The sequence below is a fragment of the Nicotiana tabacum genome, chromosome 2 (assembly GCF_000715075.1).
Source record: "Nicotiana tabacum cultivar K326 chromosome 2, ASM71507v2, whole genome shotgun sequence".
NCBI classification, from domain to species: Eukaryota; Viridiplantae; Streptophyta; class Magnoliopsida; order Solanales; family Solanaceae; genus Nicotiana; species Nicotiana tabacum.
Genome location: NC_134081.1, coordinates 91,773,235 through 91,797,063, shown reverse-complemented (window position 1 = coordinate 91,797,063; position 23,829 = coordinate 91,773,235). Strand labels below are relative to the sequence as shown.

Genomic DNA, 23,829 nt, shown 5'->3' with positions numbered 1-23,829 from the left:
ATCACTTTTCAGCTATCATTGGTCACCATTTTTTACTTAATCATCCCTTTCTTCAAATTTATCAATTAATATCACAATCTAAGCAACAATGCTCAAGGAAGCAGGGTGCAAAAATTAAGGATTCAACAAAAGAATCAAGGCAAAATACGGCTTCCAAACAAAAGGCTACATGCTCAAAGGGCTAACTAGCGGTACAATATCTGAAAAAGTTAAAATTCACAAAACATATCAAAGAAAGCCTATTATCATCTTCTAAACAGATCAACACTTTTATTTTGCTTCAATAACATGCAGTGCAAGTTCTAGACTAAGATGCAAAATATGAAATATAGGTAAGAAATTCTCACCCCACATGGCACAAGTATCAATCAAGATGGATCAATTCTACTCTAAGACAGACATGATCATAGCGAACAACAAAATAAAAATAAGCTATATACACAGTCACAACCCTGAGCTTAGGTGTCAGAAAGTCTGCTATTTTTATTCATTACTTAAGCACTCAGAGGAAAGTACTACTCAAGCTCATGCCTAAATATGCTAGTATCTAACAAGTCACAAAAGGTTTTCTCCTCCCTCTTTTTCTACTCCTAAAAAAATCTAATCCTAAAAATAAAAAATAAAAAATTATACAGTTCAAGTTACATCCCCTGAAAAAGAACCGATGCATAAAGAAAAACCAAGGGGGATTATTATCTAACTAAAACTAACTAGAATAAAAAGAAAATATTTTTAGATTTTTTTATTGGACTTTAATCCCTCAAGAAATCTGTCCACAAAATCCATCGTCGGGAAAAGAAAATTTTTTTAGATTTTTTTCATTTTGTTTTCTTTACACAAAAACTAGTACACTAAGAAAGAGTACTACAACTAAACTATGATAGCACGGAAAATCATCCAAATAATCTCTTCACCCTACACTTAAAATTATATAATGTCCTCAATGCACATATAAATAAATAGAGGGTAAAAGAAACTCCCTGGTAGGCCAAAGGCCGAAGTATTAGCAACTCATGGGATACTCAGTTTTCTCCCAGGTATGGTCCTTTGTGCGGGTACCCCACACTTAGTTCCAACCACCTGCTTGCTTTTTCACACGCCTACTGGCTTTGATTTCATGCTCCTACTCCTACAAAAAAACAAAAATAACACAATAAAATAAATAAACAAAAGTAAAAATAAAAAATAAAATTGGGTTGCCTCCCAACAAGCTCTTGATTTAACGTCGCAGCACGACGCCATCACTTCCAACACTTTTCCTTCCACTTTGAGGATATGAATTGTGCCCCCAATTTTTCATCAATTTTACTATCACGTTCCTGGGGTGGTGGTAAGAAAATAAAGAACCAAGCAATAGATATCACATCTTGCATTTCTTGGCCCTTAAGTGAGGTATGTCGTTTTGCCTTTTTGGTGTGGCAAAATTTAGAATGTAAGAGTCTTGTTTTTCATCTATACATCTCTTGAAAGGCTCGATCTCCATGTCTCCATCCAAACATAATGTAGAAAAATATTTAGAATGAGGACCAACACGTCCAACTCCAAAACTCCATTATTTTTGACATCCTCAATAATATATACTTCCTCAACCTCAGCATCATCAACAAGAACATAGTCTAATTAATGGTATTCTCATTTTAGCTCCTCAATTTGGCCTAGAAGATCTTTTTTAACTTCACACAACTCATCACTAAATTGTTAAGCGTTACACTCATTAACCTTTGCACTCAATTGAGCCTCCAAGTTATGAATAGAACTGCCAAATTGGTCGATCTCTTGTCCCGGTTTAGCTCTTTCTTCTATAAAGTGTTGCATCTCATTTGTAATTTTCTCGCGAAAACCTCCATATTCCTCTAATAATTTCCTGTGCATATCAAGAATGTGAACATCGTGTTCCACATTATCTAATTCGTTACTCCTGTCAAACTCACAAAAATTATTAAAATCATCATAAGAAAGGATTGGAGTAGGATAACAACACCTAGGACAATTATTTCAATTTCTACCACAAATAGCATAAGATTGAGATGGTGCACACAACTCGGTCTTGGGAATATTTTTACCATATTGCCACAAGTGGAGTCCTTTACAATATGGACAAGGATCACAAAAATAAGAATACTTACCATCCCACCACTTTTCGTTCAAAGATGCCATGTAAAAAAAATAAAAAATAAAAAAATAAAAAAATAAAAAAAATAAAAAATATATATATAAATACTAACTACACTAAACTAAAACTAAAAACTTAAATAGATAAGAAGTAAAAATTTAATCTAGTAAAATAGTTAATTTCTAAGTCCCCGGCAACAACGCTAAAAAGCTATTGCTCCCAAACACACACACAAGTATACGTGGTTAACAAGTAATATAGGATTGTAAGTTCAAATATCATACCCACAGGGACTTGTGATTAATTATTTACTACATTTGTCATGACCCAAAATCTCACCTCCATGTCCAGGGAAGATCCATCCCTCAATATAAATGCTTCAGACAAGATCTATGTCCAGGGAAGATCCACCCCTCAATATAAATCAACTGCGCTCACTGGGGGTGTGTGCAGACTCCGGAGGGGCTCCTTCAGCCCAAGTGCTATAAATCAACCGCGCTCACTGGGGGTGTATGCAGACTCTCGGAGGGGATCCTTCAGCCCAAGCGCTATATAAAGGCAATTCTTAAAGTAGTAGTAGTAATAGTAATAATAATAATAATAATAATAATAATAATAATAATAATAATAATAATAATAATAATAATAATAATAATAAAGCCTATAAGGCCTGCTGCAGGCGGGCAACCCCGATCCATATAATAATAATATATATAAAGCCAATATGGCCTGCTGCGGCGCGCAGCTCGATCCCATAAATATCCTCACAATTAGGCCCTTAGCCTCACTCACTCCTCAATCTCTCCAGTCTATTGGGCTCAAAATGTCATGAAAATCAGCCCAAAATGATAATATGATGTATCAATAAATAGCAACATAGATTGAGATATGATATGAAATGAATGAACATGATTGAGTATAAAATTATAATTTAAAATAATTAATTCAACAGCAACTCGACCCCATGGGTCCCAAAAATATTGGTACGTAGCCTAAACATGATCTTTAATAGGAGTCTCAGCTAAATTTCTCTAACACGTAGAGGATACACAGATAATAACATGATTCTTTAATTTTTCAACTCCACAAAATTTATTCAAGTCACAATTTCTATGGTGCACGTCCACACGCTCGTTAACTATCGTGTGCGTCACCTCCAAGCAAATTATATAATACCAAATTCGGGGATTCATAGCCTTAGAACTAAGTTTAGAAGTGTTACTTACCTCAATCCGAGTAAAACTCTATTCCAAAATGCCTTTGCCTCTCAAATCGGTCTACAAATGTCCGGAACCTAGCCACAAGCAGTACAATACAATCAATATAGACTAAAGGAATCAATTCCACAAGAAAAATACAAAATTATAGCCAAAAATCCGAAATCGGCTCAGACCCGGCCCCCGGGCCCACGTCTCGAAATCCGACAAAAGTCACAAAACCCGAAAGCCCATTCACTCATGAGTCTAACCATACCAAATTTACTCAAATCCGATAACAAAATCCCATTCAAAACCTCACAATTCTAGCCCAAGAACTCTTCCTCATTTTCCCCAAATTTCCATCTCAAAACACTAATTAAATGATAAAAGCAATGATATATTCGTGTATATTGACCAAATCCGAGTTAGAATCACTTACCCCGATATTTTTCTTTGAGAATCTCTCAAAAATCGCTACTCCCCAAGCTCCAATTTTTCAAAAATAGAAAAAAGGGACGAAACCCCCGTTTTATAACTTAAAGTTTCAGTCGAGGCGCTGCCCTCGATTTTCTGCCCTCGATTTTTATGACCTCTGTTTTTATGACCTCGATTTTCATGACCTCGATTTCCTGCTCTCGATTTTTTACCCTCAATTTTTATAATTTCGATTTTCATGACCTCGATTTTCATAATCTCGATTTTTATGACCTCGATTTCCTGCCCTCGATTTTTATGACCTCGATTTTCATGATCTCGATTTCTTGCCCTTGATTTTCGTGACCTCGATTTTCATGACCTCGATTTTTTCCAGCCTCGCTTTTTTTAGCAGAAATTTCTAGCAGAAAAATTCCAACAGCTGTTTATGTCTAAATTTTGATCCATTAACCATCTGAAACTCACCCGAGGCACTCGTGACCTCAACCAAATATACCAACAAGTACTAAAACATCATACGAACTTAGTTGAATATCAAATCCCATAAAACAACGCTAAAACCACGAAACATACCCCAATTCAAGCTTAAGGAACTTAAAAATTTCTAACTTCTACTTTCAATGTCGAAACCTACCAAATTAATTCTGATTGACCTCAAATTTTGCACACAAGTCATAAATGACATAACGGATCTATGAAAATTTTCAGAACTAGATTCCGACCCCGATATCAAAAAGTCAACTCTACGGTCAAAGTTCCCAAAAATTCAACTTTTACCATTTCAAACCAAATTTCACTACGGACTTCCAAGTAATTTTCCGGACACGCTCCTAAGTCTAAAATCACCATACAGAGCTATTAGAATCATCAAAACTCCATTCCGGGGTCATTTACACATAATTCGACATCCGATCACTATTTTAACTTAAGCTTTAAACCTTGGAACTAAGTATTCCAATTAATTCCAAAACCTCACCGGACCCGAACTAATTACCCAAGCAAGTCACACAACAACTGTAAAACACAAATTGAACAGTGAATGGGGAAAACAGGGTGGTAATCCTCAAAACGACCAAACGCATAAGTCCACTCATAGAAATACTACGAAACGCATAAGTCCAATCGCACAGGTTCTCACAACCGAAACTACCGAGCTTAAGCTGCGGTCTAACTCCGGACTCAAGTCCTCCAGACTGGCCCATCAACAAAATACAGAATACTCATCTCGAACCTCGTTCATGAAATCACAAGCCAGCGATGCACGCTGATACTGAGAGCTCACATGTGCACACGAATGCGTGGAAGGAATTCAAAGAGTTATGTTTCAAGCTGAATCAATTCCGCACGATAGAATACAAGAAAGTGAAATTTTTCCTAAGGGCTCGGCAGCCTCTCGAAGATAAGTACAGACGTCTCTGTACCGATTCGCAAGACTACTAAACCCGCTCATGACTCGTGAGACCTATGTAACCTAGGCTCTTATACCAACTTGTCACGACCCAAAATCTCACATGTTGTGATGGCGCCTATCTCAATACTAGGCAAGCCAACAATCTTAATAAACCACCATATCTTTTAAGTTTGAAAACATAATATTTAAATTCAGCGGAAGAAATCTCACAATTACATATATAAACATTCTCAAAACTCGGTGTCACTGAGTACATGAGCATCTAATATGAATACAAAGTCTGATTGACAAAACACTGTCTGAAAGTATAGAACAACACAATAACTGAAAGAAAGGGAGTCAAGGTCAGCGGACTCGAGGCAGCTACCTTGATAGTCTCTAACTGATAGCACTCTGAGATCTAACAGTCGCCGTGTCCGAAAGCACCTGGATCTGTACACGATGTGCACAGTGTAGTATGAGTACAACCAACTTAATAAGTAACAAGACTAACCTTTGGGCTAAAAGTAGTGACGAGCTACGTAGGTACAGTCCAATATAAATAATAACAATATAGAAATGTAGGCATGCTTTCAAGTTCAATAGCTGCTTTAAGTACAAATAAAACAGATCAATTCTGAAAAATACGAGGAATATGAGATCTTTGTATCTACATGCCAATGTACATACTGTAGGTGATGCACCTTAGTGAAAACTCCGTGCACTCACAATCTAAAATACTCAATCACTCAGTATTGTATATGGCCAATCCAGCCCAGGGGAAGATCCATCCCCAAATATCAATGATTCGGACAAGATCCATGTCCAGGAAAAATCCATCCCTCAATATAAATGCTTCAGACAAGATCCATGCCCAGGAAAGATCCACCCCTCAATATAAGTGCTTCGGGCAAGATCCATGCTCAGGGAAGATCCATCCCTTAATATAAATACTTCGAACAAGACCCATGTCCAGGGAAGATCCATCCCTCAATATAAATGCTTCGGACAAGATCCATGTCCAGGGAAGATCCATCCCTCAATATAAATCAACTGCGCTCACTGGGTGTGTGTGCAGACTCCGGAGGGGCTCCTTCAGCCCAAGCGCTATAAATCAACCGCGCTCACTATGGGTGTGTGCAGATTCTAGAGGGGCCCATTCAGCCCAAGCGCTATATAAAGCCAATATCGCCTACTGCGGCATGCAATCTGATCCCATAATAATAATAATAAATCCTATAAGGCCTGCTGCTAGCGGGCAGCCCCCGATCCATATAATAATAATATATATAAAGCCAATATGGCCTGCTGCGGCGCGCAGCTCGATCCCATAAATATCCTCACAATTAGGCCCTCAACCTCACTCAGTCATCAATCTCTCCAGTCTCTTGGGCTCAAAAAGTCATGAATATCAACCCAAAATGATAATATGATGTATCAATAAATAGCAACATAGATAGAGATATGATATGAAATGAATGAACATGACTGAGAATGGAATTACAATTTAAAACAATCAATTCAACAGCAACTCGATCCCATGGGTCCCAAAAATATCGGTACGTAGCCTAAACACGATCTTTAATAGGAGTCTCAGCTAAAGATCTCTAACACGTGGAGGATACACGAAAAATAACATGATTCTTTAATTTTTTTTAACTCCATAGAATTTATTCAAGTCATAATTTCTATGGTGCACATCCATATAATACTAAATTCGATGATTCATACCCTTAGAATTAAGTTTAGAAGTGTTACTTACCTCAATCCGAATAAAACTCTATTCCAAAATGCCTTTGCCTCTCAAGTCGGTCTCCAAACGTCCCGAATCTAGCCACAAGCACTACAATACAATCAATATAGGCTAAAGGAATCTATTCCACAAGAAAAATATGAAATTATAGCCAAAAATATGAAATCGGCTCAAACCCAGCTCTCGGGCCCACGTCTTAAAATCCGACAAAAGTCACAAAACCCGAAAGCCCATTCACTCACGAGTCTAACCATACCAAATATACTCAAATCCGATAACAAAATCCCATTCAAAATCTCAAAATTCTAGCCCAAGAACTCTTCCTCATTTCCCCCAAATTTTCATCTCAAAACACTAATTAAATGATGAAAATAATGATATATTCGTGTATATTGACCAAATCCGAGTTAGAATCACTTACCCCGATGTTTTTCCTTGAGAATATCTAAAAAATCGCCACTCCCCAAGCTCCAATTTGTCAAAAATGGAAAAATGGGACGAAACCTCCGTTTTATAACTTAAAGTTTCTGTCCAGGCGCTGCCATCGATTTCCTGCCCTCGATTTTTATGACCTCTATTTTTATGACCTCGATTTTCATGAACTCGATTTCCTGCTCTCGATTTCCTGCCCTCGATTTTTATGATCTCGATTTTCATGACCTCAATTTTCATGACCACGATTTTTATGACCTCGATTTTCCTGTCCTCAATTTCCTGCCCTTGATTTTCATGATCTCGATTTTCATGACCTCGATTTTCATGATCTCGATTTCCTGTCCTCGATTTTTATGATGTCTATTTTCATGACCTCGATTTTCATGACCTCGATTTTTATGATCTCAATTTTCATGACCTCGATTGTTATGACCTCGATTGTTATGACCTCGATTTTTTTCAGCCTCATTTTTTTTTCAGCATAAAAATTCCAGCAGTTGTTTAAGTCCAAATTTTGATCCGTTAACCATCCGAAACTCACCCGAGGCCCTTGGGTCCTCAACCAAATACACTAACAAGTACTAAAATATCATACAGACTTAATTGAAATCTCAAATCCCATAAAACAACGCTAAAACCATGAATCATACCCCAATTCAAGCTTAAGGAACTTAAGAATTTCCAACTTCTATATTCGATGCCGAAACCTATCAAATCAATTCCGATTGACCTCAAATTTTGCACACAAGTCATAAATAACATAACAGATCTATGAAAATTTTCAGAACTGGATTTTGACCCCGATATCAAAAAGTCAACTCTTCGGTCAAACTTCCCAAAAAATCAACTTTCGCCATTTCAAATCAAATTTCACTACGGGCTTTCAAATAATTTTTCGGACACACTCCTAAGTCCAAAATCACCATACAGAGCTATTGGAATCATCAAAACTCCATTCCGGGGTCGTTTACACATAAGTCGATATCCGATCACTATTTTAACTTAAGCTTTAAACCTTGGAACTAAGTGTTCCAATTCATTCCAAAACCTCACCGGACCTGAACCAATTACCCAAGCAAGTCACACAATAACTGTAATGCACAAATTGAGCAGTAAATGGGAAAAAACGGGGTGGTAAAACTCAAAACGGCCGTCCGGGTCGTTACAACATTAAACTAAGACACTTAATCTACTCAAGCGATTTTCTAAAGTGTGATTATTTAACTACAACTAATCTAGAATAGCAAATAAAGAGATTAAAGGAAATAAGTTGGCAATAATAAAGACGAATTCAATGGTAGAAAATATTCCAGAGTTATGGGTTAGCTAACAATCCCGTTGCGTTTTCCACTTAAATTGTCTAATTAATTTATCTGGTTTATTGGTTGACAGGGTTAATATTATACGTAGCTTTCTCCCGAAGCACTACTCGCCTATTCAAGTTAACCTAACGCCTATATTCGTATGGAATTAGGATTAACAAGAACACATTAATAATTCCCGTATAATAACCAAGCAACACGAATAGGTATATCCCTATCCTAACCGCAAATCTGTTCTCGATGCTCGAGTTCAAGATCTTGCCCTATTCAATCTTATTTTCAATCTAAATTTCCCTCTCCTGAGTTCAATCCTAGATTCGTAGCTAATATTCAGTTGGTGATCAAGAAATCATATAATTAAGCACAAGATTGAATAAATAAACTAATATAATAAAATAATAATAACAATTCAAGTTTCAAACTACAACGTTCATGTAGCACCCAAAACTCTAGAACTAATGAACTATGAGATTAAAAGAAGAGAAGAGAAGAAAAACTAGTTAGAGGCCTCCTCCAAGTGTGGTGTGTGCTTCCCCACGTGAATTTTCCTTCAACGTATGTTAGATCCCCTCCAAATTAGGTTTAGACTTACTTTTATACAAGTTGGAGGTCTTGGGCCAAAATAACCTTGTCCCGAGCGAAGTAGGAGATATCCCCACCTCCGACATCCGGGGCAGCGTTCACGCTGGCGCTGGCGCAGAAAGCAATGAGTTTTCCGCCTCCAATATCTTAAAGTCAGTTACGTTTTTGTTTATTTGCATTGTGTATCTCGTTCTTGTCTTCCACCAGGGGGGACAAACACCAAAGGGTGTCCCCTTTTTTTATTCTTTTATTTTCTTTTTTTTTTTCTTTCGTATTTTATTTAATTTTGCTCCAAATCTCTTAATCTTCATACCGCTTTTCCTACACAGTTAAAATATATCATTAAGAATTAAGTGATATAATTAACACTCAAGAGATGATTAAAAGTACTAGAATGTGAGGCAACAATGGGTAAATATATATATTTTTGGCCAAACATCAGTGTGTCAAGACTGTAGTGTATCTCATCAATAAATTGCTTACTGCAGTTCTAAATGGGAAGACACCTTATGCGCTGCTATATGGGGAAGTACCTAAACTGGACCATCTGAGGGTGTTTGGTTGTTTGAGCTCTGCTAGTAATTTACCTAGGAGTGACAAATTAGCTACAAGAGCAAGGAGAGCAATGATGCTAGGATATTCTGATACTCAGAAGGGCTACAAATTGTTTGACCTTAACACAAGGACATTTTTTATGAGTAGAGATGTCAGCTTCAGGGAAACCATTTTCCCTTTCAAAACTAGGAAAGCAAATGATGATGATCTGCTGTTTGTTCCCATAACAGAAGCCACAAGGAAAGTCTTGCAACCTGAATTGCTAGATGCCACAAATCTCCCAACAGAAGCACACAATTCTAACCCTGGTAATGCATAACCTGAACCTATAGCTCCCATAAATCTTACAGAAGTTGTTGAAACTAGTAATGACACACTGGAGGTTCAAGCTGAAACTGAAGAGGAAACTACACCAATTTAGGAACCAAGTATGGTAGATCAACCAACAGACAATGATAGGGGGAAGAGAGTGAGCAGACCTCCAATTTGGATAAAGGATTATGTAACTACAAGTAGACCCTCTGGGCAGTGTTCATATACAGTATCTCACTATGTGGACTACAACAGATTGTCAACAGATTATCAGCACTATTTAGGATTATTTTCAGCCCAAATTAAACCGAAGAATTTCACTGAGTCATCTCAAGACCACAACTGGATAACAGTAATGAAAAAAGAGATAGCAGCTTTAGAACACAACCATACCTGGGAGCTGGTAGATCTACCAAAAGGTAAACAAGTCATTGGATCCAAATGGGTATACATGATAAAGCATAAGCCAAATGAGGATATAGACAAATACAAAGCAAGACTTGTTGCCAAGGGATACAAACAAAAGGAGGGTCTAGATTACCATGAAACATTCTCACCAGTGGCTAAAATGATCACTGTGGGGACTATCATCACTGTAGCAGCAGCCTGTAAGAACTGGGGATTGCACCAAATAGATGTCAATAATGCATTCTTGCAAGGAGATTTATTTGAAAAAAATTACATGGAAGTTCCTCAAGGTTTTCAACAACAGGGGGAGTATAAAGTGTGTAAAATGATCAAATCATTGTATGCCTTAAAACAAGCTTCGAGACAATGGAACATAAAACTTACTGATACACTCTTAGCAGCTGGCTAAAAATAAAGTTCCTATGATTATTCCTTATTCACCAAACAAGCAACATCTTGGTGTATGTGGCTGACCCTTTAATCACCGGAAGCTGCAAGGAATAGATACAGGAAGCAAAAACCACTTTGCATAACAATTTCAAGGTAAAAGATCTAGGAGAGTTGAGATATTTTCTAGGAATCAAAGTAATGATATCCAAAGATGGCATACTACTCAATCAGGGGAAGTATGCACTTGGGCTAATATCTGATCTAGGACTCAGTGATGCTAGGCCTGTAACCACACCATTGGAAGTCAATTTGAAGCTCACAACAATAGATTATGATGAATGTGTTGGGGGTGTCAATGACTGTGTACTTGAGGACATAACAACCTATCAAAAGCTGATTGGGAGATTACTATATTTCACCATCACCAGGCCTTACATCAGTTTTGAGGTGCAAGTACTAAGTCAGTTTATGCAAAGGCCAAAGACTTCATACTGGAATGCAACATTGAGGCTAGTGAAGTACATAAAAATACACCAGGACAAGGACTGCTGCTGAAGAAAGACCCTCAAGCCCAGTTGACAGTGTTTTGTGATTCCGACTGGGCAGCATGCCCAAACACTAGAAGGTCAGTGACAGGGTACGTGGTAAAGTTGGGAGAATACTTGATTTCTTGAAAATCAAAGAAGCATCAGACAGTAAACAAAAGCTCAGCAAAAGTTGAATACAAAAGCATGAGACCAGCAATCTCAGAAGTAATTTGGCTAGAAGGATTACTAGTAGAGTTAGGTATGCCAGTTTCCAGACCTGTACAACTCTTTTGTGACAACAAAGCAGCAATTCAGATTGCCTCTAACCCAATCTACCATGAAAGAACCAAGCATATCGAGATAGATTGCCACTTCATTAGAGAGAAAATTAAAGAAGGGCTGATACAAGCTCAACATGTGAGCACCAAAGATCAGCTGGCAGACATACTGACAAAAGGCTTAGGAACCATGCAACATTAGTACTTATTGTCCAAGCTTGGAGTATTCAATGTATTTCATCCTCCAACTTGAGGAGGGGTATTGGAAATGTATTACAACTAGAGTTAGTTAGTCAGTTACAAGTGGAATTAAAATACAGTGCAAGGACACGCGACTAGCAGGTGCCCAGCTAAGAAGTACTAACTACTCTGTATAAAAGGAAGGTCTTCTTCCCTCTCCGTATAACAGAAACATTACACGCAAATTCTCTCTAGAATATTCTACTGTTGCATTGCCTACAATGGCCTCTTCTCGTAGCTGATCTCCAGTAAATTTGACACGGTCACTCAGTTTTTTTCGAATGGGAAAAAGAAGTAAAGTGAGTTTAGAGTAGAACGTGCCACGTTGCTGGAACCAAGAGCGTTGTCGGCGTAGCAATGATATATTAGTGGAATACCTTCATGTGCAAATGTGCTTTTGTCACACATTTTAAAGGATAGAGCACGATTAAAGTTAATTGAATATACCGGTTACTGGATATTGCCGAGACGTGAAAAATATTCTATCCTGTAGCCTGGTGTATCTTGAAAAAAGTTGTTACACTCTTAAAGTTTTTATTCCTGGTTATTCAGTTCGCCGCGCACTAAAAAGATTTACTATCAAATTAGTTTATCACTTAATTAATACTTAATAAATTAATACTAGTTTATCAAACAAATGAATATAACTTTTTTTATCACATTCTTAACATATTTTTATTTAATATATAGCTCTTAGGATAAAAACAATTCAATTAATATAAATGATGAATAAGGATAAACAATTTTTCATGATTAGTTCATGAACCAAACGACGTAAAGCATCTTGTAGATACGTTCAGGTGGCTAAATTTTTAACAGAGTTGGTTAAGTAATCGATAATTGGAAAATTAATCTTATAGGCTATCCATTTGAAGATGGAGCCCACAAATATAATTGGGAAAATTCTGCCAGTCAAAGCATGAAAACGGAAAAAACACCAAAAACACGGACGCTACTCTCCACATGGAGTCTCTTTTCATTCGAAAATCTTCACTCTCTTTTGATAAACTTCCGCCGATTTGCTTGACCACCGCGTCTCCGCTTCGTCGTCGTGAAGCTCAATTCCCCCCTTCTAAACCCATTTTCAAATATTAAACCCGAATCATCTGCCCGGTTTGAACACCCCCAAGTTGTTCTCACATCAGTTTCAGTACGTATACTTATGTGCAAATGTAATAAATGGCTAGGTTACTTTTTAGGCAATTAATGAGATTGAAGGAGAATGGACTTTGATGGTCGGTAATTACTGCAGTTGTTTTGATCAGAATTGTGGGTTACATATTTTGAAGAGTTGGGTCAGGCGTTTATGTTAGCGGGTCTCTGTCATTTTTGGACAAACAACTCTGTACATAAAGAAGAAAGGAGTTTTGGTGGGGATTGAAAAATGACAAGTATAACGGATGCTACAATAATTCATCATGTGGGCATTGTGTTGCTGCTACTATGGTTGCTTAATTCCTTCGATTGTTGTCACCCTTTTGCTTACTTCCTCTCCCTTATCTATCTCTACATGGTAAGTTGCTAAAAGATTGTATTTTTATCACTTCATGTACAGTTTCTTCGTCGACTGTCAAGTTTAGATGGTCTTATATCATTCTTTTTGCTTCAATTTTCAGTATTTTGATGTGGGATTTATCAAGATTATGCTCTTAAATTTTGAAGGTTCATGAGCAGTATGTGACTAAATTACGGAGGAAACTACAGTTCGAGGAAAAAAGACAGTCTTCTCAGCGCCGAGTAAGCTTTTTCCAATTTGATTCCCTCTTTTCTTAATAGTCTTGTTTCCCTTTTTTTGGGTCTGTTGAAGATACTCTATTTAATAAATTTGGAAACTTTATTACTTTTTTGTTGTTGGATTTACCAGACAAAACTAGTTAATTGAAGTTTGAAAAGCACAAGAATATTCTGATAGATTTGGGAACTTCTAAGATTTACTAGTAACAGTTTCTAAAGTGACATATGCCTGGATTTATTCTGATTCTTCCAGTTAATAAGTAGTTCAATCTTTTAATGTGTCTTTTTTTTTCTGTGTTCCTTTAACACAAAAATTGTGATTGTAATCTTTCATTATTCAGAGAATCTTTTAAGACCTAGAGTAAGCAGCATCTTCCCTGCTGAATCTTGATGTGGTTTCGAGTTACAGACTTCTTTCGTCTAAAGCATTTTTTTGGGCTTTTACCAGGTCCTTTCAGACTCCGAATCAGTGCGATGGTTAAACTATGCGATTGAGAAGATATGGCCTATCTGTATGGAGGAGATTGTTTCACAGAAAATTCTCCTCCCTATCATTCCATGGTTTATGCAAAAGTACAAACCCTGGACTGCTGTAAGTGTTCAAACTATGTGTACTTTCTGCTAAACTACTTTCTTACATTCTTGATTCGATGCATCATATGTCATGTAGTGCCTCTGTTTTCTACATTTTTCCTGTATTAAGTGTCTTTCTTGAATTCAAACAGTTCTACTTTTCTTTGACAATATAGTTGTTCATCTTATGCCATAACCAGCAAATTTGTAACTTTTACTCTAAGTAATTAAGTTGTTTGTTGAGCTGAGTTATCAGGAGTTTTTTTTCTTTCCGCTAATGCATACAGAAAGAAGCTGCAATTCAGCACCTCTACTTGGGAAGAAATCCACCTATGTTCACAGAAATGAGGGTTCTTCGTGAATCTACTGGAGATGATCACTTGGTATGTAATTCTGACTCAAGAATGTTTGACTTATGTCAGCAGTTGGCTTCTGCACATTTGTGCTCTATTTGCTGTGGCTTAGATTTATATATAACATGTGCAGGTCCTGGAGTTGGGAATGAATTTTCGTACTGCTGATGACATGAGTGCACTTCTTGCCGTGAAACTGAGGAAAAGGTTGGGCTTTGGGATGTGGGCGAAGTTGCATCTGTTGGGCATGCATGTTGAGGGAAAGGTGATTCACTAATGGCAATTAATATTGTGAAAACCTGATACTGTAGAGGGAAATGAGTTTTTTATTTTGTGTGTGTTTTGGGTTTTTTTTTGGGGTGTGTGTGTGTGTGTGTGGCGGGGAGGGGATTAGTAGTATCAGTTTAATGTACAGTACTTATAGTTGAAGACTCTGTGAAGGTTTGAAATATTCGTATCAAGTCATAAAAAACTTTGATGAGTATGTTTCGAATGACTCTCTTTTCACGTAGAACTGCTTTACACACTCTTGAATCTTGATGTGAGCAATATTTAGCTTAGAAGAGCTGATTAAAAATTAATTAGCTAGAAAGATAGTTGAAGACTGAATTTTAAGACTTGAAATTCAAGGATTTGCGGCACCCAATTCTTGTGTGCTTAGGACATACGATCACCCCTTGGTATTCTTTTTATATTATTGTTATATTATCTTAATCATCTCCTAAATTCTCTGGAGATGCCTGGAGGCAAAAGGTGTGTCGGTTCCCTACATTATGGCGATTAAGGACATGTATGATGGGGCTAAGACTCGGGTTAGGACAGTAGGAGGCGACTCTGAGCATTTTTCGGTTGTAATGGGGTTACACCAAGGTTCTGCGCTCAGTCCGGTCTTATTCTCCCTGGTGATGGACGCGTTAACACACCATATTCAAGGGGGATGTGCCATGGTGCATGCTATTCGCCGATGACATAGTTCTGATTGATGAGTCGCGAGCCGGTGTTAACGAGAGGCTGGAGGTTTGGAGACAGGCTCTTGAGTCTAAGGGTTTCAAGCTGAGCAGGATGAAGACGGAATACCTGGAGTGTAAGTTCAGCGCTGAGCCAGGGGAAGTGGGCGTGGATGCGAGGCTTGATTCGCAGGTCATCCCGAGTAGAGGAAACTTCAAGTACCTTGGTTCGGTTATCCAGGGGGGAAGGGAGATCGACGAGGATGTCACACACCGTATTGGGGTAGGATGGATGAAGTGGAGGTTAGCATCTGGAGTCCTGCGTGACAAGAGAGTGCCACCGATACTCAAAAGGAAGTTTTATAAAGCGGTGGTTAGACCGGCCATGATCTATGGGGCTGAGTGTTGGCCTGTTAAGAACTCACATATCCAGAAGATGAAAGTAGTAGAAATGAGGATGTTGCGGTGGATGTGCGGGCACACTAGGATAGATAAGATTAGGAATGATGATATTTGGGAGAAGGTGCATGTGGCTCCTATCGATGACAAGATGCGGGAAGCGAGGCTTAGATGGTTCGGACATGTTCAGAGGAGAAGCCTAGATGCTCCGGTACGGAGGTGTGAGCAGCTGGTTACGGAGGGCACGAGAAGAGGTAGAGGGCGGCCTAAAAAGTATTGGGGAGAGGTGATCAGGCAGGATATGGCGAGGCTCCAGATTTTCGAGGACATGACACTTGATAGGAAGATGTGGAGATCGAGTATTAGGGTTGTAGGTTAGGAGGTAGTTGAGTTGTGCCTTACTTCGTAACATGGTGGGACTAGCCATGTAGGGTTTTTGTCTAAGATAACTAGTGGGAATGTTGTGGCTTACTAGTTCGCTTTTCAGTGCAGGTCCTGTTTACTAGCTATCGCTTTTGCTTTACATCTTTCTTCTACATTTCATGGTGTTCCTATTTTTCTTATGACTGTTGTGGTGATACTAATATTTACTAATATTCTCCCTTTCTTTGCATATTTCTTCTGGATTTCATGGTGTTCCTATTTATCCTATGGTTGTTGTTGTGATACTAATATTGTCTCCCTTTTTGCCCTTTTGTCTTTTTGTTTTTTTTTGAGCCGAGGGTCTTTCGAAACTGCCTCTCTACTCCTTCGGGTAGGGGTAAGGTCTGCGTATACACTACCCTCCCCATACCCCATTAATGAGATTATACCCCATTAATGAGATTTTACTGGGTTGTTGTTGTTGTTGTTGTTGTTGTATCTTAATCATTACTAGGGTAAAGAACATGGTTTCACAATGTTTTCTTTGTTTTTTTCCTGGTGAAGTAAGGCTTGAACAGATTTGTTCTGTTAAAGCCTAAAGAAATATCTGATGAGAGAAATTTGCTTATTCTAGACATTACCATTTCTCAGATAAAGAACATGCTCAATGTAAACTGGTAGGATCACATAAGATCTTGATAGAGTGACACTTCACATATTAACTAACTTTACAAAAGGGCTGAGAGATTCTAAGGTGAATTGCTACAGAAATCTTTCAATCATAGGTTTAAGTAGCTCTTCCTGATGCTTTGCAAAAGGATTTTCCTGGTCTATTCTGGTTGTTCTTTGTTTATCCCATATTGTGCCCCACAGTCAGTGGGTGCATGAGTGCGCCACATGACATATAAATTACCAAGTGGTTCACATCTTTTCTTGATTTCTTGCACATGAAGCACCAAGTTTAGTGAGCTACCCTTCTATTCCTCAAGTTTTTAGTTGTAAGAATGGCTTTCCCTGCTGCTAGCGAAGCAAACAAGTACACTTTTGTAAGTGTTCTAGGCATGCATACAGCATACCAAATGAGAAGACTCATGACAATTTTAGAGAATTCTATGTTCAGCATCGTTTAGCCGTTGAATATAGTTATTCTCCTCTCAACTCTTTTATTTCTTTGTATTGTTTGATGGCCATATTTTAATTCCTAAAATAATATATTTGAATGTATCGCTATTCCATGTAGGTCTTGGTTGGGGTAAAGTTCTTAAGGAAGTGGCCGTTTATCGGTCGTTTGCGGGTGTGCTTTGTGGAGCCTCCTTATTTTCAGATGACTGTGAAGCCAATTTTCACACATGGGCTTGATGTAACAGAACTTCCTGGAATTGCTGGATGGATGGTTAGTTGAATGAATATCTGTGTCTGTGAAACATTGAATTCACATTTACACAATCTTCCTAAGATTTGTTTGTCATCCTTATCAGGATAAACTACTTGCTGTTGCCTTTGAGCAGACACTTGTCGAGGTGCGGTTCGTTCATATTTAAGTCTGTCTTATATTTAACGGTATTCCCCTAATATGTTTGTGGTAGAAGCACATTTTAGACTTTGATATGCTTCAGAATGGTGGAAAAAGTTTCAAATAAGTTACGTTTTTGCTGAAAATGGTTTGAATAGCTTACAATCAGGTAATGTGGTCTCCAAGTACCCAAAAGAAAAGGAAAAACAGACAGCCTTTGTAAAGAGCTTTAGACTAAGTTATTCAAAATATCTTGCAGCCCAACATGCTGGTGGTGGATGTTGAGAAGTTTGTGTCGCCGCAACCAGGTAATGGTCACGCTAGTTCCCGCTCCCCCAAACCTTTTGGTGCTTGGTTTGCTCCAATATTATTGGCTCCAACTCATTTACATGAAATTTGAATTTAATTTTAGATACAAGAATTATCAATACTCAAGAAACTATAATTAGAGAATGTTTCAATTAGTTGAGATGGGAATTTCATTTTTTTGAAGAAAAATCATTATGAAGATTGTTAAAATTTGAAAAATAATGTCTTAATATATTAAAAAGATTTATATGCATATTTGAAGTTTGATTTCAATCTATAAGTTTTACTATTTATAAAAAGTAGGTAAATAAGTGAAAACTGGCTTTTGAGACTTTAAAAAGGCAAAAAGAGTCATGTGCATTTTCTCCATCCAAAAGTTGAACCTTTAAGATCAAGTCTCGTTTTCCGGTAAATCGTTAGTATTATGTGCACAATTTAAAAATTAGGACAAAAGCGCACATCCGCTTAAACCAGGTATCGAGAATGCAATTTTGCCTTTTTTTTTTGTTGTTCTTTGTTCTTTTACTTTGTTAAAGGGTTACCCCAACCGGTTTTAGCCCTGAACTTGTCACCTACTTAACCCATTCAGATATCAGATTATTTATCTGGATTAAAGTAAATCAAGGAAAAGAAGTTTTAGAAGGCCACCTCCTGCTTGAGTGAATACTGAATAGATAATTAATCCCTAGTTATGTTGTGATAGATTATAGCGGCTTGCAAGCATTTTTATTCTACCAATATATGATTCTGTGCTAGTGTTGTGGAAGAAGTCCCGATTACATGAATGCAGTGAAGTTAACTTGAATGTGTGGAAAGCCTGGAATGTTTTATTTGTTTTAAGATCATTATCCACAATGTTATAAGGTGATATTGGGCGGTGAATGAACCATGTGAGTTACTCATTTTTTAGAACTTAAACTGGTTGATAGTCTGATACACAACGCATTGTTGATAAAGTTCTAATATGAGCCATACTGCACTGGTAGGGGATTGAATAGGATTTGAGGTGGTGGTCATGTTTTCTGGAATATTTAGTGTGTTGTAGTGGGTGTCTCGACCTAATCAATAATTGAAATTACATACAAGCATACAAGTTTTGCTACCATTCACTTCCCCACCCCCAGGAATAATAAAAAAGGAAACGAGTAAAAACATTAGGACCTCAATGTGCTTGAATTTAGTCTATTTGATTTTTAAAACAGTAGGCAAGATGCGATATCTGAAATATTTGTTTTTTGAGAAGGAAAAAAAAAATCACGTTTATTTTATTAATGGTGGAGGTGTTCATAGAATTGAACATTGCATGCTTATCGTCAAACACAACACTTTTTATCTTTCATGTGTATAATAGTATAACAAATACTAATTAATCATACGTTTGTACATGCTGCAGAACTTGTGTAGATGGAAATATGGGATTAGAGTTGTTGGGCTTCTGTTTTTTCGAATGATGGAATTCAATTAAATGTGTACCGCTGTTATAAAAAAAAAATGTGTACAACTGCTGCTAGATAAGTCTTTCGTTCTCATTTTGTCAGAAAACTGGTTCTCGGTTGATGCTAAGGAGCCCATTGCTTTTGTTATTTTAGAAGTTCTTGAAGCAGCTGACATGAAGCCATCAGATTTAAATGGTAGGTAGAAAATTGTCTTGCTGTACTTCTGTCAAATTATTAGAAATGTATGCCTAAGAGCTGGGTGGTCTTTTTCAGGATTGGCTGATCCATATGTTAAGGGACACCTTGGCCCCTACAGATTCAGGACTAAGACTCGGAAGAAGACATTGACTCCACAGTGGAATGAGGAGTTCAAGATTCCAATCTGTACATGGGAGTCTCCTAACAACATGCTCAATCTAGAAGTTCGTGACAAGGACCATTTTATTGATGATACATTGGGGTTTGTCCTATTCTCTCTTGGCAATTTAAATACTAGCCACCTTTCACCCCTTGACCATGTAGTGCATGTAGTGATTGGGTTACGCTCAGAAATTTTCCTTGTTTTGTGGTCTCTTTCCGGTCTTGTGACGATCATGCTTTAGGGGCTTGAGTTCTATTTCTATACTCATCTTGTGCTCACAGTTTTTATCATGTTTAGCATTGTGCTTCAGCTGTCTCTTCTGCTAATCTTGTTGCTATCGTACTATGCTGACATGCAAAATATAGCGATACTAGTTTTTGACGTATGTTTTATCATTTTGTTCGCATCTGGAGTTTTCTCATACATGAGAGGAATTAGGGTTTCTTATTTATGGGTTTTGAAACATCAGAATGCCTTATGCTCGACAAATCTCATTACAATCGATTTGTTTGTTGTTTTAGATTTGGTATTTATCTCCAGCAGACCCCACTTCAACCCTCTGGAAAATGAAGAAAGCGGATTTTTTTTAAAATAAAGGATCTGCATTTATAATTTTGTTTTCTAGTGCTACTATTGAACTAGACGTGTAAAAGTTCTCTTGAACTTTGACTGCTAAAATAGAGAAGTGTCTTTTTTGACGTTAATAAACTGCATGAACCACCTCATCTAAAAGTTTAAGTTACATAAGGGATCACTTCTAAGTATTTATTTTAAACCTGCAACACGCCCCTTAATGTATAGAGTTCATACTTCTTTGTCGGGCTAAGCATGCAGAAATATATCCTTGGTGAGTGGAGGTGAGACTCGATCTTAGGTCTGCCTACTTTGATACCATGTTGAACTGTGTGTACTGTGTCATCTAAAAGTTAAAACTAGTAGATTATACTACTATTCTAATCATTTATTTTGGCCTGCACCAAACTTATTGGACGATAAATTTTTCCCTTTTGGTGTATGCTTTATCTGTCATTTCCCCTTTTTCATTTTGACATCAGTATGTTCTCCAACTGGAATATTATTCAAAGCTGACATAAGCAGCCTATTTACTTGAATGTTCTTTTTTTATGTTAACAGAGATTGTTCCATCAACATCTGCGATTTAAGGGATGGGCAGAGGCGTGATATGTGGCTGTCTCTTCAGAACATTAAAATGGGGAGATTGCATCTTGCCATAACTGTTGTTGGCTGTAGCAAAAAGGTATATTTTCTTATGAAATTTGTCATTAACAAGAAATTAGAATGTTAAGAAGCAAAGATTTTGCAGGGATTATCTTCTTTGCGCCTGAAAGTGCTCTGCGTTATTCTGCTGATGAATCATGAATGCACTAAAACTAGTAAGGACTATGCTAAGTTTAAGGCAGTGCTAAGTTTTCAGCAATTTTCAGGGTGCGGAGCAGTCATATGAGCGAGGAAGCGTGGACGATGAACAGGATATCAAATTTGCTGAGATGGATACAACTGAACAAAGCTCCTTAACCACTGAATCAGCCGATAAATCATCAAAAGCTGCAGATAAGTATGAACCTATTAATATCGAAGGGCAGCAGGAGACTGGTATATGGGTACACCATCCAGGGAGTGAAGTAGCACAAGTCTGGGAACCAAGAAAGGGAAAAAGCAGGGTTGATGGGGAAGTTCTTGGCGTGAGTGGTGATTCCAAGGGAAGTTTTAAGTCAACAGCAGGGGGCTCCACTCACAATGATGAGTGCAGGTCTGATGGAAGTGTTAATGGAAGTAAGCCAGATTCTCCTAGTCGAATTCACAGGGGTTTACATAAGATCAGCTCGCTTTTCCACAGAAGTCCTAGACACGAGGATAAGTCAGGCAATCTCGGAGAACCTGAGACATCTCAACACGAGAATCTTAGGGCGGTTAGTGCCAAGGAAATTGGAGTGAAGATTATAGTGGATGACACGGTTTCCCTTTCATTATTGGCCACAACACCTACAGAAGATGGAAAGGAGAGTCATGAGGGAAATGGGGAACGCCCCAAAAAGGGGAGAGTGAGAGACAAGGCAAAGAACATCCTTAAACATGCTGGTAAGTCTGTTGGTGGTGGCATAAAGAAAGCGGTGTCGCGGAAGTCATCAGGAAAATCTAAAGGGGAGCTAGAATCATCAGAGACAGAGAGAGTGAGCTCCCTGGAATCTGATTCTTCTGATGCAGAGTCTCAACATTCATCAATTGATTCGCCTCGAGTTGTAGCACCTTCAGTTGGCAACACTTCCTTAGCCAGCTCTGGTATTGAGAGTTTTGACACCACAATAAAGACCAGTGGACTGGTAGATAGGGAAAGCATTAAAGGTCCAGATGAGGTAGCAGGGAACGCAAAAGACAATCATGGCTTTGGTCAGACTTCAAGTTTCAAAAGTTCTAGTTAGACCAATGAAGCGAGCTCTGTACGTGTTAAGGACAGTTTTCTCATTTTCCCCCTTGTACAGTCTCTTTAAGCAGATTGATGTTCTTATTCCGTTCTACTTGTATATGCTGTTATGTCCTGCCTGTAATAGCTTCATGTAGGATAAAGCAAACTGTACCATAACTTCAAAAGTGTCTACTTCGTTCAAGTTCTCTAAATCATGAAATTTTGGAAAGATACAACTTTTCTTAAAATCTCTTTCCTTGATTCCTCACCAGTGTAAAAGTTCTGGTTTATCTTGGTCAAGTTTGTAGGCATGAAAGTTTTGGAAACATCAATTTTGGATCTTCCATTTCTTTGTTGGTTCTTTTATCTTTCCCCTTCTAGACGCCGAGCAATTTCATGTGCTCTACTGTACATGGATTTTGCGCTAGAGGTCTTTGAATTGCTCTTGTTTGAGCTAAAGGAAAGAGGTCTAACTCATTCAAGAAATGAATCAAGGGATTTCTCCGTCTTTTGGTGTATAGGCGTCTTGTTGATATCGTATTAGATTTGAAGTCACTTCACAAATTTTGTAATCTGCCAATAACGGGTTGTTATTGTATTTGTTCTTCTGCTCAATCCTTTTCTTTTCCTAATATGAGTAGTAGTTATGCTAAGGGGACAACGTGAAGATGTACCATATTAGCAGTCTGTCACGATCCAAAATTCACTAGCCGTGATGGCACTTAATCCTACCCGCCAGGTAAGCCAACAGTTAGCATAACCATAATACTACTACAACCATCCCCAAAACGCGGTGTCAATGAGTACACGAGCACTACCGAATAACAAGCTACAAGCGAAATCCTCTAATATAGCTGTCTGAACAATATAATAGTAAAGATAGAAATAACCAAAAGAGAACTTCAAGGACTGCGGACGATGTAGCAGCCACCTTGCAGTCTCCCAAGAGCTAATAGCAACTCAACTCTGGAAATCGCCTCGATCGGATGTACCTAGATCTGCACACGAAGTGCAGAGTGTAGTATAAGTACAATTGACCCATGTACTGAATAAATAACAACACTAACATTGGGCTGAAAGCAGTGACGAGCTCAGAAACAATAACCAGATGCCAAAATCAATTACCAGTAACAGTTCAGAATATAAAGGGGAACAATAGAAACATGTAACTCAATGATACTATGTTCAGCTTGTTCACTTTTCAGAAACTTAGGCATGCTTTCACGTATAACAGTTAAGCCCAACACAGATAAAACATTTCATTTAGCAGTTAGCATGAGGAAGGTACATCTCTATGCCTACATGTCAAGTATATATGTCAAATCAACAATATCACAGTGGATCCATCAAAATATTCACACTTAGCACTGTACGGGTGCTTGGCATATCTGTCCATCATCAAACACGTATATAAAACATTGTGCCTGCACCCACTATTAGCATATCAGCCTCCGGAATAGGCGGATTCTGCCCAAGC

At 37.9% G+C, this 23,829-nt stretch overlaps 1 protein-coding gene across 2 annotated transcripts; it reads left to right on the top strand.

Annotated features, from left to right (window-relative positions):
• The first annotated feature begins 12,846 nt into the window (after positions 1-12,846).
• Positions 12,847-22,600, top strand: LOC107780973 (C2 domain-containing protein At1g53590). 2 transcript variants are annotated; one of them, XM_075236061.1, is made up of 12 exons: positions 12,847-13,452; positions 13,602-13,676; positions 14,122-14,265; positions 14,534-14,629; positions 14,733-14,864; positions 17,549-17,701; positions 17,787-17,828; positions 18,081-18,129; positions 19,669-19,761; positions 19,840-20,026; positions 21,062-21,185; positions 21,373-22,600. In XM_075236061.1, exons 1-12 carry the CDS (start codon positions 13,324-13,326, stop codon positions 22,366-22,368), a joined length of 2,220 nt encoding a protein of 739 aa, XP_075092162.1. In that variant the 5' UTR covers positions 12,847-13,323; the 3' UTR covers positions 22,369-22,600. The 2 variants fall into 2 exon arrangements, with proteins under 2 accessions (XP_075092162.1, XP_075092166.1); XM_075236065.1 differs by having other exon boundaries at positions 12,859-13,452; positions 13,556-13,676.
• The last annotated feature ends 1,229 nt before the right edge of the window (positions 22,601-23,829 follow it).